This window comes from Bos mutus, chromosome 4 (assembly GCF_027580195.1).
Source record: "Bos mutus isolate GX-2022 chromosome 4, NWIPB_WYAK_1.1, whole genome shotgun sequence".
NCBI lineage: Eukaryota > Metazoa > Chordata > Mammalia > Artiodactyla > Bovidae > Bos > Bos mutus.
Window position 1 is genome coordinate 87546818 of NC_091620.1, and position 14557 is coordinate 87561374.

Consider the following 14557-nt stretch of genomic DNA (forward strand, 5'->3'; position numbering starts at 1 on the left):
ATGTTTCTTTATCAGCACATTCTAGAAATTCACAATAGTGAGATTAGGGTAAATTCACAACACTCATCTCTCTTTAAATGTACTTTTCCTGCTTATGATAGTTGAGAAACTTGAGAACGAGACCACATTATTGATACTGTATTTGAGTTCCTGATTTTCTGTGCGTATATATTTTTTGTGATTAGGCATGGCTGCATATAACAGAAAATCTCAAACAGTGATGTACACAAATATCCATATACTTCTGTCTCATGTGCAAATAGAAATAAAGAAATGCACTCCAGAGCTGGTAAGACACATCTGAAATCAGCTAGAGGTATGATTCCTTCCAGCTCTTTGCTCCAGTGTCCCTATACATTTCTGTCCTTTCAAAGTAATATAAACATATTGTAATTTAAAGTGCCATGTAAACACTTTTTTAAAGCCTATAAAGATTAAGTCTTATATTTTTCTCTATAGGTGAGTATTTACACTAATCTCATGTATTCTTTTTTTTTTAATTGAAGTATAGTTGAGTTATAATGTTGTGCCAATTTCTGCTATACAGCAAAGTGATTCAGTTATATACATTAAGACATTATTTTTTTACATTCTTTTCCATTGTACTTTATCACGTATATTGAATATAGTTCCCTCGGCTATGCATTAATTATAATCTTGTGTATTCTTACTTCTCAGGGCTTATTTAACTGTAAGTACCTTTCTCTTGTGTAATTTGAACCACTGACTTCATGATTGAGAATTCTTCATCTTTTACTCCCAAATTCTCCCTACTAGTTGTGAGAAATATTTTTCATAAATAAACAACATATACAAAGAAGTAGTTCATGTCATAAGGCTTTGAAGAAGTTTTTTAAACACTAGCACAAATTAAAATTATTCTTCTCAGGGTAGGCTATAGTATACCACTTTATATATTATTGTATTCCTGGTGATATTTCAGAACTCATATGTGCCCATTACATATCTGTGTGGATCAAATCACCGTGAATCATGCTAACAGAGAAACTTAAGAATGTTCTTAGGCTTATGAGTAGTACATTTACTTTAAAACAAAACAAAACTGACTTATTATTAGAACCATTTGAGACAAGGAATATGTATGAGTGCCTTCAGCCAGAAGGCAAAAATACCTTGCCCAGTGGCAGGTGATACATGTTTAATGGCCTGTTTATCCAGAGGTTGGACTGATAGGTGATAACTGAGGTGAGGGACAGCCAAGACATTGACATGCAAGTCAGTTCTTTTGCTTTAGGAAAGAGTGAACACGATTTAACATGACTAATGATTTCCAGTATCTGTAATGTCTAATACAGAGAAGTTTATGTAGAAGAAAAGGAATTTTATGATTTGACCTTTAAAAAAAATTGTTTTCCTTTCTGTCTTTACATTTCAGTTGTTTAAAATATGAATATGTGTAGTGGCCATTAAAATATCTTAAAAGCATTGTGAATTTGTGGACTGTCTTAATCCTTCTCTGTGATGATCATTTCTACCTTTGGAAAAGTCAATTGGTCGATCTCTCGTAGCTGTGTGCTATTGCCAGGTGCTTGCTAGGAAATAGAAACAAAGTGGTATTTGAGTAGGGATAAAGGGACTCTAGCATGCTGGCATGCAGATGAAAAACAACTTCACTGGGGCATCTCTGGCCATTCAAGGCCCATAAAATGACTAGGTTCCTTTATGGTGCTTTCCCCTATCTCAACCCAGGATTTTGTGACTTTCCTGCATTTCCTTTCCCCCTATCCCTGACATGGACAGTTTGACTCGACACCCTCAGGAGAGCATCACACAGTTAGAAACATTGCTGAGGCTCGGCCCAGCTTAGGGCCTGAGCCCCTTCTGACATTAACTTGCATTAACATGGTGGTGGTTTTCCTTACTTATCTCAGTCTTGGTGTCACCATCCTGCAAAGATATAAGCCCTACCTACCTCCTAGGGTGGCTGTGAGGAGCAGAGACCAGCTGGGTGAAGCTCGTGATACAGCTCACAGTATGTGGTCCATAAAGAGTGGCTGGATTTTTTTTTTTTTTTTTTTTTCACACAGACTAGCACTCTTTTCCCTTCCAGTGTTTCCCTATCACCCACCAAAACCACCACTAGCTTTCTGGGGCATGGTAAGGAACAGGCGTGGTTCAAAGCAAATTTGAGTCTCTCTGAGGCTAAAACAAAACAAAATAAAAACAAGACTGGTCAGCAAAAACAAGACCGGGAGCTGACTGTGGCTTAGATCATGAACTCCTTATTGCCAAATTCAGATTTAAATTGAAGAAAGTAGGGAAAACCACTAGACCATTCAGGTATGACCTAAATCAAATCCCTTAGGATTATACAGTGTAAGTGACAAATAGATTCAGGGAATTAGATCTGATAGACAAAGTGCCTGATGAACTATGGTTCGTGACATGGTACAGGAGGCAGGGATCAAGACCATCCCCAAGAAAAAGATGCAAAAAAGCAAAATGGATGTCTGAGGAGGCCTTACAAATAGCTGTGATAGCAAAGGAGAAAAGGAAAAAGAAAAGATAAGAAAGGAAGAACTCTGTTCTTCAAAATCAAAAGTGAAGCGAAAATCAAAGGAGAAAAGGAAAGATAAGAAAAGATAAGAAAGGAAAGAACTCTGTTCTTCAGAGTTCCGAAGAACAGCAAGTGAAGTGAAGCGAAAATCAAAGGAGAAAAGGAAAGATAAGAAAGATAAGAAAAGGAAAGAACTCTGTTCTTCAAAAAGAACAAAGTGAAAAAGAAATCAAAGGAGAAAAGGAAAGATAAGAAAGATAAGAAAAGGAAAGAACTCTGTTCTTCAGAGTTCCGAAGAACAGCAAGGAGAAATAAGAAAGCCTTCCTCAGTGATCAATGCAAAGAAATAGAGGAAAACAACAGAATGGGAAAGACTAGAGATCTCTTCAAAAAAATTAGAGACACCAAGGGAAAATTTCATGCAAAGATGAGCTCAATAAAGGACAGAAATGGTATGGACCTAACAGAAGCAGAAGATATTAAGAAGAGGTGGCAAGAATACACAGAAGAACTATACAAAAAAGATCTTCACAACTCAGATATTCACGATGGTGTGATCACTCACCTAGAGCCCGACATTCTGGAATGAGAAGTCAAGTGGGCCTTAGGAAGCATCACTATGAACAAAGCTAGTGGAGGTGATGGAATTCCAGTTGAGCTATTTCAAATCCTAAAAGATGATGCTGTGAAAGTGCTTCACTCAATATGTCAGCGAATCTGGAAACCTCAGCAGTGGCCACAGGACTGGAAGAGGTCAGTTTTCATTCCAATCCCAAAGAAAGGCAATGCCAAAGAATGCTCAAACTACCGCATAATTGCACTCATCTCACACGCTAGTAAAGTAATGCTCAAAATTCTCCAAGTCAGGCTTCAACATTACATGAACCGTGAACTTCCAGATGTTCAAGCTGGTTTTAGAAAAGGCAGAAGAACCAGAGATCAAACTGCCAACATCGGGTGGATCATAGAAAAAGCAAGAGAGTTCCATAAAAAACACATAATCTGCTTTATTAACTAGGACAAAGCCTTTGTGTGAATCACAACAACTTGTGGAAAATTCTTCAAAATTCTACTGGACCACCTGACCTGCCTCTTGAGAAATCCGTATGCAGGTCAGGAAGCAACAGTTAGAACTGGACATGGAACAACAGACTGGTTCCAAATAGGGAAAGGAGTATGTCAAGGCTGTATATTGTCACTCTGCTTATTTAATGTATATGCAGAGTACATCATGAGAAACGCTGGGCTGGATGAAGCACAAGCTGGAATCAAGATTGCCGGGAGAAATAACCTCAGATATGCAGATGACACCACCCTTATGGCAGAAAGTGAAGAAGAACTAAAGAGCCTCTTGATGAAAGTGAAAGAGGAGAGTGAAAAATTTGACTTACAGCTCAACATTCAGAAAACAAAGATCATGGCATCTGGTCCCATCACTTCATGGGAAATAGATGGGGAAACAGTGGAAACAGTGGCAGACTTTATTTTTTTGGACTCCAAAATCACTGCGGATGGTGACTGCAGCCATGAAATTAAAGACACTTACTCCTTAGAAGAAAAGTTATGACCAACCTAGACAACATATTAAAAAGCAGAGGTACTACTTTGCCAACAAAGGTCTGTCTAGTCAAGGCTATGGTTTTTCCATTTGTCATGTATGGATGTGAGAGTTAGACTATAAAGAAACCTGAGCTCCAAAGAATTGATGCTTTTGAACTGTGGTGTTCGAGAAGACTCTTGAGAATCCCTTGGACTACAGGGAAATCCGACCAGTCCATCCTAAAGGAAATCAGTCTTGAATATTTATTAGAAGGACTGACGTTGAAGCTGAAACTCCAATACTTTGGCCACCTGAAGTGAAGAACCGACCCATTTGAAAAGACCCTGATGCTGGGAAAGATTGAAGGTGGGAGGAGAAGGGGACAGCAGAGGATTAGATGGTTGGATGGCATCATTGACTCAATGGACATGAGTTTGAGTCAACTCTGGGAGTTGGTGATGCACAGGGAGGCCTGGCGTGCTGCAGTCCATGGGTTCGCAAAGAGTCGGACACAACTGATTGACTGAACTGAACTGACCTGAGGCTAAAATACGTGTGCTGGGTAGTGATGGTAGGTATGGAGATTTGCTTCGATATTCACATGGATGGAATAGTCATCAGTCTGGAGCTTGTAGACTACTGCCCTTTGTAGTTCTTTAATGACCTCACTAGTCAAATTCCATATCTTTGCAAAGATGGACACTTTATCCTGCAACTTTGTCTTCAACCTGAAGTAATAGGAGTTTGGTTGTCAGTTGTGACCAAACCTTTCTTTGTGACCCTAAACCACAAGTCTTCCCTGTACCTGTGTGAGAAAGAAAGCAGCCATGTGATGTTGTGACTATTCTGGAAACCAGGCACAAAGGCATGTCTGCTGTCAGTCACTGGTTAAGATACTTATCCTAGAAATGTTTTCAAACAAAGGCAATATGTTAAAGTAAGTTTTCTTGTATTGGAAGCGTTCAGTTTGCATAAGATCTTGTGCCAAATTGCTTAGAAAGAGCCGTAGTTGTGTTTACTTTAAATGAGTACATTTGTAGAATATTTTTATTGTTAATATATCTAGCTATCATGCCAATTCTTAGCTTTAATATAGGCAGTTGACCATCCATTGCTAAATTTTGTTTAAAGTAGCTTTTCTAGTGTCCCTAAATTTTTTTTTTTAACCAGAAACTAAAGTAAGTTAGTAAATAAAGTTTTACTTGTCTGAAATTCAGCACCAGTGATTGACAGTGACCAAGGGGGAAAAATGAATACTCAGAATGGTGACATATTTCAAGTTTTGAAAGAAAGCTGATAATAGAGATTCTGCTTAGTGCTTAGGAGATAAAAATGTCATACCTTGTTTGAAGTTTATTCAAGGATTAGAGTTACTGCTTGAAATAGCCAGGCCTGCAATCCATGTGGTCGCAAAGAGTCAGATATGACCTAGTGACTGAACCACAACCAGACTTGAGACTTCTGATTTAAGATTTAATGTATAAATTAATTTTCTTTCGTCTCATGAAATTTTAGAAAATTTGCCAGGCACTTAGGAACACAGTTTGTATCTTAAGAAATCATTGTGTGGTGTTGATTGTACAAGATTCAGCAACTCAGTTATGTTAGACTGAGCAAATCTTTGGTATTAATTTTTGTTGGTAGATTCTGGCAGATTGGTATTTTAAGCATCATATTCGTGATAATTGCCATATTCTCATATATACTGTATCAATACAAAACAATATTTGCATTGATCATGAAGAAATCTGACCTGGCTCATTCGTGAGAGCACCTGCTGTTACTGATCAATGAGCTACACAATTACAAGGAGAGTCTTTGGGGAGAAACAGTATGCTAGATGGTGTGAGAGCTGGTTGTCAGAATATCTATAGTTTCTTTCAGTCTAACTAGACATTTATCAAGGGGCATATCTCTAAAGCAAGCAGACCGGAGACCATCACCCACCAAATCCAGTGACCTTTGAATGCTCTGTCTCATGGACCTCCCTCCAGCAACTTTTGAGACTTTTGATCTGCTGTCTTTTCCAGTCCTTTCTTGTTGGTTTCTATTATATTTCTGTCTCCCAATTCTCCAGGGTTTTTTTCTCCTCTTTTTTTTTAAAAATTCATCTTTCTCCTGCCATCACCCAAATGTGAACTTCCACCCCAGCTCAACCCTCAGCCCTCTGCTTACATCTTCTTAGGACTGTTGCTGAAAATTCGTGTTGTTCCCAACCTCTCTCTTTATACAGTAGCTTCCATCTTCATCTAGCCTTCGTTAGCAAACTCTGGTCTTTGATATATTGCTCAGTAGTTTCACTCAAAGTAACCTAGGGAATCCAGGCTCAGTGTATTTAAAAATAAACTCATCCTCCCTCCCCTTATTCCTCCTTTATCCCCACTTACTTCTGGGATGCGGCAAGTGTAATCTGTATCTTTCGTCACTTCTGACCTCAAAAGTCTCTACTCACTTTCCTTTTCGTATAGAATGAGCCCCAGACTCCTTAGTCTAGAGCTCAAAAACCCTCTGGGAGTTGGCTTCAATGCACTTTTTTAGGTTTTCTGTTACACCGTGTGACCCTTCCATTACTGTTTCATAACTATACCATAGACTAAGATTTGCAAACTCACATGTCCACAGACAGTTCAGCTGAACAAAAGAAGCCAACCAGAGTAGAACTGTGCTAAACTGGGGAGGACCCGCTGCATAAAAAGTGCAACTCAGCTCTAAACTCATGGTTGCCAACTGAACTGTGGACCTGATGTTGCCAGATTTCTGAGTTTTAAATATTGTCATCTAGCACAAAACATCTTTAGGAAAAATCAAGTCTCAAAGACCAGTGGTCTATGACTCAGCCACAGACACACACCCATACCCACTCCTTTGCTTACACAGTTAATTTCTTTCTCCTCAGTTCTTCTCGGAAGTTCAGGGGTCATCTCACACGCCACGTGTTTGGTGAAACCTTCCTTGGCATACAGGAGTCTCTCCTTCAGCCCTATGACATCCGTGGTTGGCACTGCTTGGTGTAGTGTTACCTCACCTGGATCATGCCGTGGACAAGCCACTGTGCTCCCCTGTATCAACCCCTAGTGCCTCAGCAAGTGCCTTATGTGTAGTTCAGCCCTCAGTACACAGTTTTGGTTGGTTGACTGGTAGCACTTGGAGAAACGGGTAAGGACAGACATCAGTAATTTTATTTTAGGAAACTAAAGAACTGATGGGCTTCCCCCGTGGCTCAGCGGTAAAGAATCTACCTGTAATGTAGGAGATGCGGGTTCGATTCCTGGGTCAGGAAGATCCCCCTGAAGGAGGACATGGCAACTCACTCCAATATTCTTGCCTGGAGAGCACCACAGACAGAAGAGCCTGGCTGGCTACAGGTCATGGGGTCACAGAGAGCTGAACACGACTAAAGCGACTTCGTGTGCATGCAAAGAGCAGAAAGGATTTATTGTGTGCTTGAATCTGTTGTGATTCTGTGGTTATTGTGATTCTTGAATCTATTGTGAGTCTGTGTGTACCAGATTCTTTGCCAGATACCTTAGCTATCCTGTTCTATCTGCCTGAACTACAGCTCTGCTAGGTGTGGATTTAGGTGATTGTGCTAAGGCCCAGGGGGATGAGGTGCTCTGCTCAAGGCTCCCCAGGTGGGAATCAGGGTCTCTGACTCCCTCTGCACACTCTACACTGTCTTCTGAGCTTCCCAGCAGACATGGCAGATCCATGAATTGTGCCTGAACGCAGCAGCTGATGGGGGCTGGGACAGCAGGAGCTCACGGGGCCCGGCCCTTCTGTGACGACAGAGCGACCTGCAAACGTGACCCTTTCTCTGTGCGGAGAAGATAAAAGCGCCGCTGTTAATATTCCACACTCCTTCTTGTGACATTTTTAAAAGGCAGCGTGTGGAATTAAATGTAGCTAAGAACATAAAACCTGCTGCACTCAAGTCATTCTGTCCTAAAGAAATGCGGTGGGATTCTAAAACCAAATTTTCCAAGTTAACATGAAGACGGATTATATCATCGGAAGAGTGTCACGCCATCCCTGTCTATAGTCATTAAAGGGATGGCTTTTCAAGTTTGATGTAGAAACAACATTAAATGAATAAGTATTTCTTGTGTAATCGATATGTAAAAAGAAAGCTATATCTCAGGATTTGGCAGTTTTAGAATGGCTAAGCAGTACTGTGATGAAATTGTAAGATTCTGCAGGAATCAACTGAATTTAAAAGCTGTAGTAAACAGCTGCATTTGACATCACGAATACTGCTTTTTGAAATGTGAAATACACTGAGCAAGAGGCACAGCTCCTATCAGTGGGCCTAGTACTTGAGCCTATGATTCAAGCATGAACATGAAATTATTTTGTTTGTGCTTAATCAGATTACATGGTACATTTTGGCACTGCTTCTCAAAAAATAATGGTAAATTGTAACATTCCAGGGCCAGAAATAGGCCCTTTCAAGTACAAAGCTTTTCTTGGCTCCTTGGACTAAAGGTTAAATCGCGCATATTTTAGAGCACCTTAAATTTCATTGCATCTGACGTAGAAATACAGGTGAAACAGAACTACCAACAGTACCTTAGGGAATATGAGTTAGTACAGAAATGTTGAATATTCACATTACCTTACATAGATCAAATGGCTCCAATAAGTGTTGTCTGTCAAAATTCTTTTCATTTGCTTTCTTGGTAATTTACTTTCACGGGTGAGTGGTTTCATTATTGCAGTGCATTTTGTTGGCGAGTGTTGGAAAGTAAAACTGAGGTAGATTTTTCTAATTGCTCCTAAGTCACCCTATACTCATGATTTCTAGACTTCAGAGTTTTGTTTTGTTTTTTCTTTTTTTATAACTGAAAAAAGAAAAAGGCATTAAGCTTAGTATTTTTGGAAGCATTTAGACCATTTCCTTTCATTTGATTATATTTACATAGCAGAACTCTATAAAAAGGATCTATACCAAGCCAATTACCATTCCACCTTGACATAACTTGGGGATGTTCTAGAAACCTTTGTGCTTTGTAGAAATAAAATGGAAATTTTTAGTGTTTTATACACTTAAAGTGATAGAAATAAATTAATTTATGCATAAAAGAAAAATACATTCAAGTAAAATCAAATAAAAATAGACAATTCTTTTCTTATGCCTTTAAGTTTAAAAAGTACCAGATGATCAGGAAAAGTTCTGTATTAATTAACATCATGGCTAATTATAGACATAAATTTTAGAGCTATTCTTTAGATTTTTACAGCATATTAATATATTTTATTTCAAGTTACATAGTTCTTAAACCTGTAATAGTATTTGTCTTCCAGTTTTGATTGTTATTAGCATGTTGCTTTTATACTGCAAAAAGTAATTCTTGTAATTAAAAATCCACTACAAAATTTTATATTATTTGTGGGAAGAGGGGGTATGCCCAAAAGGATAGTTGAGTATTTTTGTCAGTGATGAACCAAGAACTTGGGATTAGATTTAGTGATTTGATTTAATGGATAGAATTTCAAAGACAAGTTTTTTTGTATATTAATACCTAGATATTCATTAAGCTATAAATAAATGCATTTTTTTTATTCAGAATGTGAGTCTGTATGGCAGCTATGAATGTGTTTAAGTGAAAGATGTTTTTATACACAAAAGTGCTTTTCTACCTACAGTCTTAAATTACCACTAATTAAGCAGTATATAATATAATATATAATTATAGTGTTTTAATATGGTTGCCAGTGGATTTGCTAGTCTTTCTAAATGGCCATTGTTGGCTAATAGTCTTCAGGGGATCATTTATATATCCATTGTGGTTCTAAAAATATGTCTAAATACCAATGGGACAGCCTTTTTTTTTTTGAAGCATGGCTGTTAAAATGCACTTCTATTTGAAATGTGTCTTTTTGATTAAATCACTCAATTACTTTCATATGCGGCAAAAAAAATACCAGTACTGAAAAGAATAAAGGAAAGCTCTTTTTATGTAGAAAATTTTCAGAACAAAATGGTAGTTATATAAAGATTTGAGTTAGGAGTGTTGGGAATCTGTTCTATTCATAAGGAGTTTTAGCTGTTCTTTTCATTATATTTTTTAACTGGAGATGTTTCTATATAGCCTCATTGTTTTTACTTTAATTATTATTTCTATGGCAGAGAGATAATTAGGTAAATGCTGTTGAATATTAAATATGGTAGTAGCTTCAGGGAAAATAAACATTTCTGGGTCAAAGCCCTCAACAAAGTATTATCTTGTATGAGCTGGTTAATGGAATTGAATGCCAAATAGTTTTGCCACCATCCAACCAAACTCTCAGAGTTACTCAGTTCATCATCTAAGACTGTTTTGGAGTGGAATGGCTGCTTATGTCAAAGTTAATGGTGTTCTTTTTATTTTACTAATACAATTCTTTATTGCATGAAATACTGTATATATTATTTATAGGTATTTCCAGTATGGTGTTCTTTTTAATGTGACTTTTTCATGGAGTAAAACTTGATTAGAGAATATTTCCAACCCCATTAAATTAGCTAAGAGTAAGAACATTCCAAGGGGCTTCCTAGGTGGCTTGGTGTTAAAGAACCCGTCTGCCAATGCAGAAGACGCAAGAGATGTAGGTTTGATCCCTTGATCGGGGGAGGATACCCTGGAGGAGGAAGTGGCATCTCATTCTAGTATTCTTGCCTGGAAAGTTCCATGGACAGAGGAGCCTGGTGGGCTCCAGTCCTTGGGATCACAAGGACATAGTCGAGCAACTGAGCACACACATAAGAACATTCCAGAGAGTCTGAACCTGAGTGTCACACTAAAAACTTTGTACGTTGACTTGTATGAGGTACTCAGTGACGTCACCCACTGGTTTCTGTGTATTATTTGCTCCAATCTGTAAGGGCCCATTGGAAAGCCTAAAGTAATTCTAGGCTTCTCTGAGGTCCTTACTTCCTGTATCTAATACTGAATGCAAAAAAGACTTAACTTCTAATCAGACCAGAGAAGCTGAGGATTCTCATCAACCATATTGAGAAATGTACAGAGAAATGTCCTAATTTGTGAACATTATTGTTCAGCAGCATCCCAGAGTGATAGTTTGCAAGTTAATTTCCCAGGTAGCCTAGGGGTTCAGACGTCACACCATTGTTGGATCTAACTTCATCTATTTAAAATCCTGTAATGAAAGAGACACAAAAATTTCTAATGCCAGTGACTAACTTGTGCTGTAGGTTAACTCGCTTGGGGATAGACCTTAGAATAAAATTTCTTCTGCCTTTCTGTACATAGATTGGAAACTTTTGTGAACAAGGACCTAAGTAGAGAACCCCTAGCTCTGCTGTGAATGTAGGCTGCGTGAGTCGCATTTAGTTGTGCAGCCAGCCAGTCCCCCAGCTTTCCCGTGCTGGCCTTAATACATGTCCAGCAAGGCCTCAGCACAGCTGTTTGAGAACTTGCTTTTTCCACAGACTAATAGAAATAGTGACTCTTCACATACTGCATGTGATGCAATATGTGTAAGTTAGGCTTATTTTACATTTTAGCTGCCATTTTTCAAATTTTATTTTTTTTTAGTGAGGAATACTGTTGCTTGGGCTTCCCTGGTGGCTCAGACAATAAAGAATCTGTCTGCAGCGCAGGAGAACGGGTTTGATCCCTGGGTTGGGAAGATCCCCCCTGGAGAAGTGAATGGCAACCTTCTCCAATATTCTTACCTGGAGAATTCCATGGACAGAGGAGCCTGGTGGGCAATAGTCCATGGGGTTGCCAAGAATCAGACACAACTGAGCGATTAATATTTTTACTTTTTCACTTTTTCACTGTTACTTATCTGAAGAAAATTAATACCTTTGAAAAAAAAAGTCTCTAATGCTCTTCATGAACACCTCTGATTCATTTTAATAAAGAGCTTCTAGAAAGCAAGAAGTTTTGGGAACCCATTACCATGTACAACCACTTTATCACTCTATGTAGATCAAGAGTATCTTGCTATTTTGCAGCATAAACAAACCATGGAAATAAGTTAACCCCTGCAGCTGATATAGGGCTGTAGGTGTCGTTCACAGCCTCTTTTTATCAGAATTTTATATTCTTCAAAACAGTCTGTTTTGCACTGATAACTTTTAAAGGAGCATTGCTGGTTATTTCTAAAAGTATGGAATTTTTCCGGTCTTCAAAATGGAGCTATAGAGTTCTGTTCTGGACAATTCTTTCTACTTTCACATTTGTAGTATGAAAGAGCATCAATGCCATTAAGTACACAAGCTCACTATTCATAGAATTTATTACTATTTCAGATAGTTAAAATTTTGGTATCCAGAATGTAAACAACATGAAAACTAAATAATAGAGTAAAATGAATTTTAAGATATGGAGAGTAAATAAAAACTACTATGGCAAAAGGTCTGCTTTGCATTCTGAACATAAGTCTTTCTATCATTTTTGAAGTTTATTGGAGTTTGCCTGTTTAGCAGTTCCATATTATATGTAAGCTGGACTTTGTAAAGAGCACTCAGCCAGAGGCAATAAAAATGGGACCTGTTTGTGTTGAAGAGGTAGAAAAGGAATTAGGAAGGAGTATGTCATGATCCTTTTTATCTGCTCTCCATTTTTAACTGGACTCAGCCCTGTCTCTCTTCACAGCAAGAAGAAAATCACTCTTCACTTTCCCAACTTCTTACAGATGCTTTCAAGAGATAAAAGTGAATGGCCTTGGAAATTGCCGTGTATCCTCTGGCTTTTATTATCCATTGTTCTTATCCTAGACTTAGGTAAATGGCTTTTGTGCTGTGCTTACTCGCTCAGTTGTGTCCAACTCTGCGACCCCATGAACTGTAGCCCACCAGGCTCCTCTCTCCATGAGGATCCTCCATGCAAGAATACTGGAGTGGGATGCCATGACCTCTGCGAAGGATCTTCCCAATCTAGGGTTCGAACCTAGGTCTCCTGCATTACAGGCAGATTCTTTACCATCTGAGCCTCCAGAGATTAGAATTTATAGGTGTCATTTCCTGTAGGTCTGGAGTGCATACTTTAGAAATCATATAAAATTTATTTTTAAAAGCACATTTTTGTAATATGTTGGTTTCCATAACATCTGTACCCACAAATATAGATGAGGTTTTAGGGAAGGAAAAAACAGATGACAAAATTATATGTTTAGTGAGCCTTGTAATAGAAAAAAATCTCATTGCTTGAGGCATTCTATATAAAGAGTTTTTAAAAGTAACTTTAATAAATGTATTTTGTGCTAAAAGTCTCCTAACCTTACCCCTCCCGCTGCCACCACCCTTTATCATATTCCTGCTGTGCACACTCTTCCAGAGCCTGGCCAGCAGCTTGCCCTCTTATGTCCGATTTGCTCACCTTGTGTTTGTTTGTCCTTTCTTTGCAGAGACTCTCCTTGATGACTTCCTTCTCACGTACACAGTCTTCATGACAACTGACGACTTGTGCCAGGCGCTGTTGAGGCAATATCCTTCATTAGCTTCAGGATGCTGTGTCGGCTTCCTCTCAGACAGATGCCTCACATTAGGAATTAACTGCCTTTCTTCATTTACTCAAGCCCTCAGTAGAGTGTGGCTGTGTTAAATATTAATGTCATGATAGCCGAGGTGAAAGATGAAGTGAGACAGAGTATGCAGGGGGGGGCCAGAGATGCAGAGCTGCTGTTTTCACAGTCTGTGCTGTGGGTACACTGTGTTTTCTTCAAACCTGTGCACAAGGCTTTAGAACCTAGAGATGAATTTGGCCTACTGGGTAAACCCCAGAGTCAAGAGGTTGAGTGGATTGGCAGTAACTGAACTTCCAAGACAATCAATCAGTTAGTGCCAGACCACATGGGTGGGGAAGCATGCATGTGATAGTGTTTTTCTGGGCAAGCATCCTGGGGAAGACAAGGATTTCCCACTTGGGAGGTCTGACCCCCCACTCCCACCCCCAATCAGCTGTCATCATTTCAGAGCTTTGTCAGGGCAGGCTGTCTTAGGATGATGGATGTGATTAGAGGGTTAATGACCAGTTAAGGAGGCTTTAGGATTGCATACACTGACTAGAAGAGATGCAACAGATCAAAGGCCAGGAAGCCATGCCATGGAAACGCACACAGTTTCCAAATGAGTGTCTTGCCTTACAGTGTTTAAGGAAGAGTTTTTTTATCAGAAGTCAAGCCATGAAGGTCACAGGAAAAGACAAAAAGAGCGTTTGCATAAGTAGAAATAGTGCAAGATAAATCCTTATGCCTTTCAAGAGAAAAACTACAAGAAATGCATATTTTAACAAATTCTTTGTGTTTGCCTGAGTCTGTTTCACAGGTAGACATCAAAGAAATCAGATGTCCTTGCTGTACTTTTTTTTTTCTGAGTTAGTTTTCTGAATTAGTTGCTTTAATTTCATGGTTCAAAAACAAGGATTTTAAGTATTTCCCTCCCCCCCAGATGTATCCATTCTAAAATATTAAGTGTTATCTATAACTTTTCTCCTCTATTTTTAAAATTTTTATTGAAGTATATTTGATTTATAATGTGTTAATTTCTGCTG

At 38.6% G+C, this 14557-nt stretch overlaps 1 protein-coding gene across 3 annotated transcripts in view; it reads left to right on the plus strand.

Moving 5' to 3' along the window:
* RAPGEF5 (Rap guanine nucleotide exchange factor 5) overlaps positions 1–14557 on the plus strand; it is a 234995-nt gene that overhangs the window by 174540 nt on the left and 45898 nt on the right. For all 3 annotated transcript variants that reach the window (XM_070369748.1, XM_070369747.1, XM_070369749.1), the window contains one exon: positions 13413–13491. In XM_070369748.1, coding sequence (XP_070225849.1) covers positions 13413–13491 — 79 coding nt within the window. The remainder of the gene's footprint in view (positions 1–13412; positions 13492–14557) is intronic.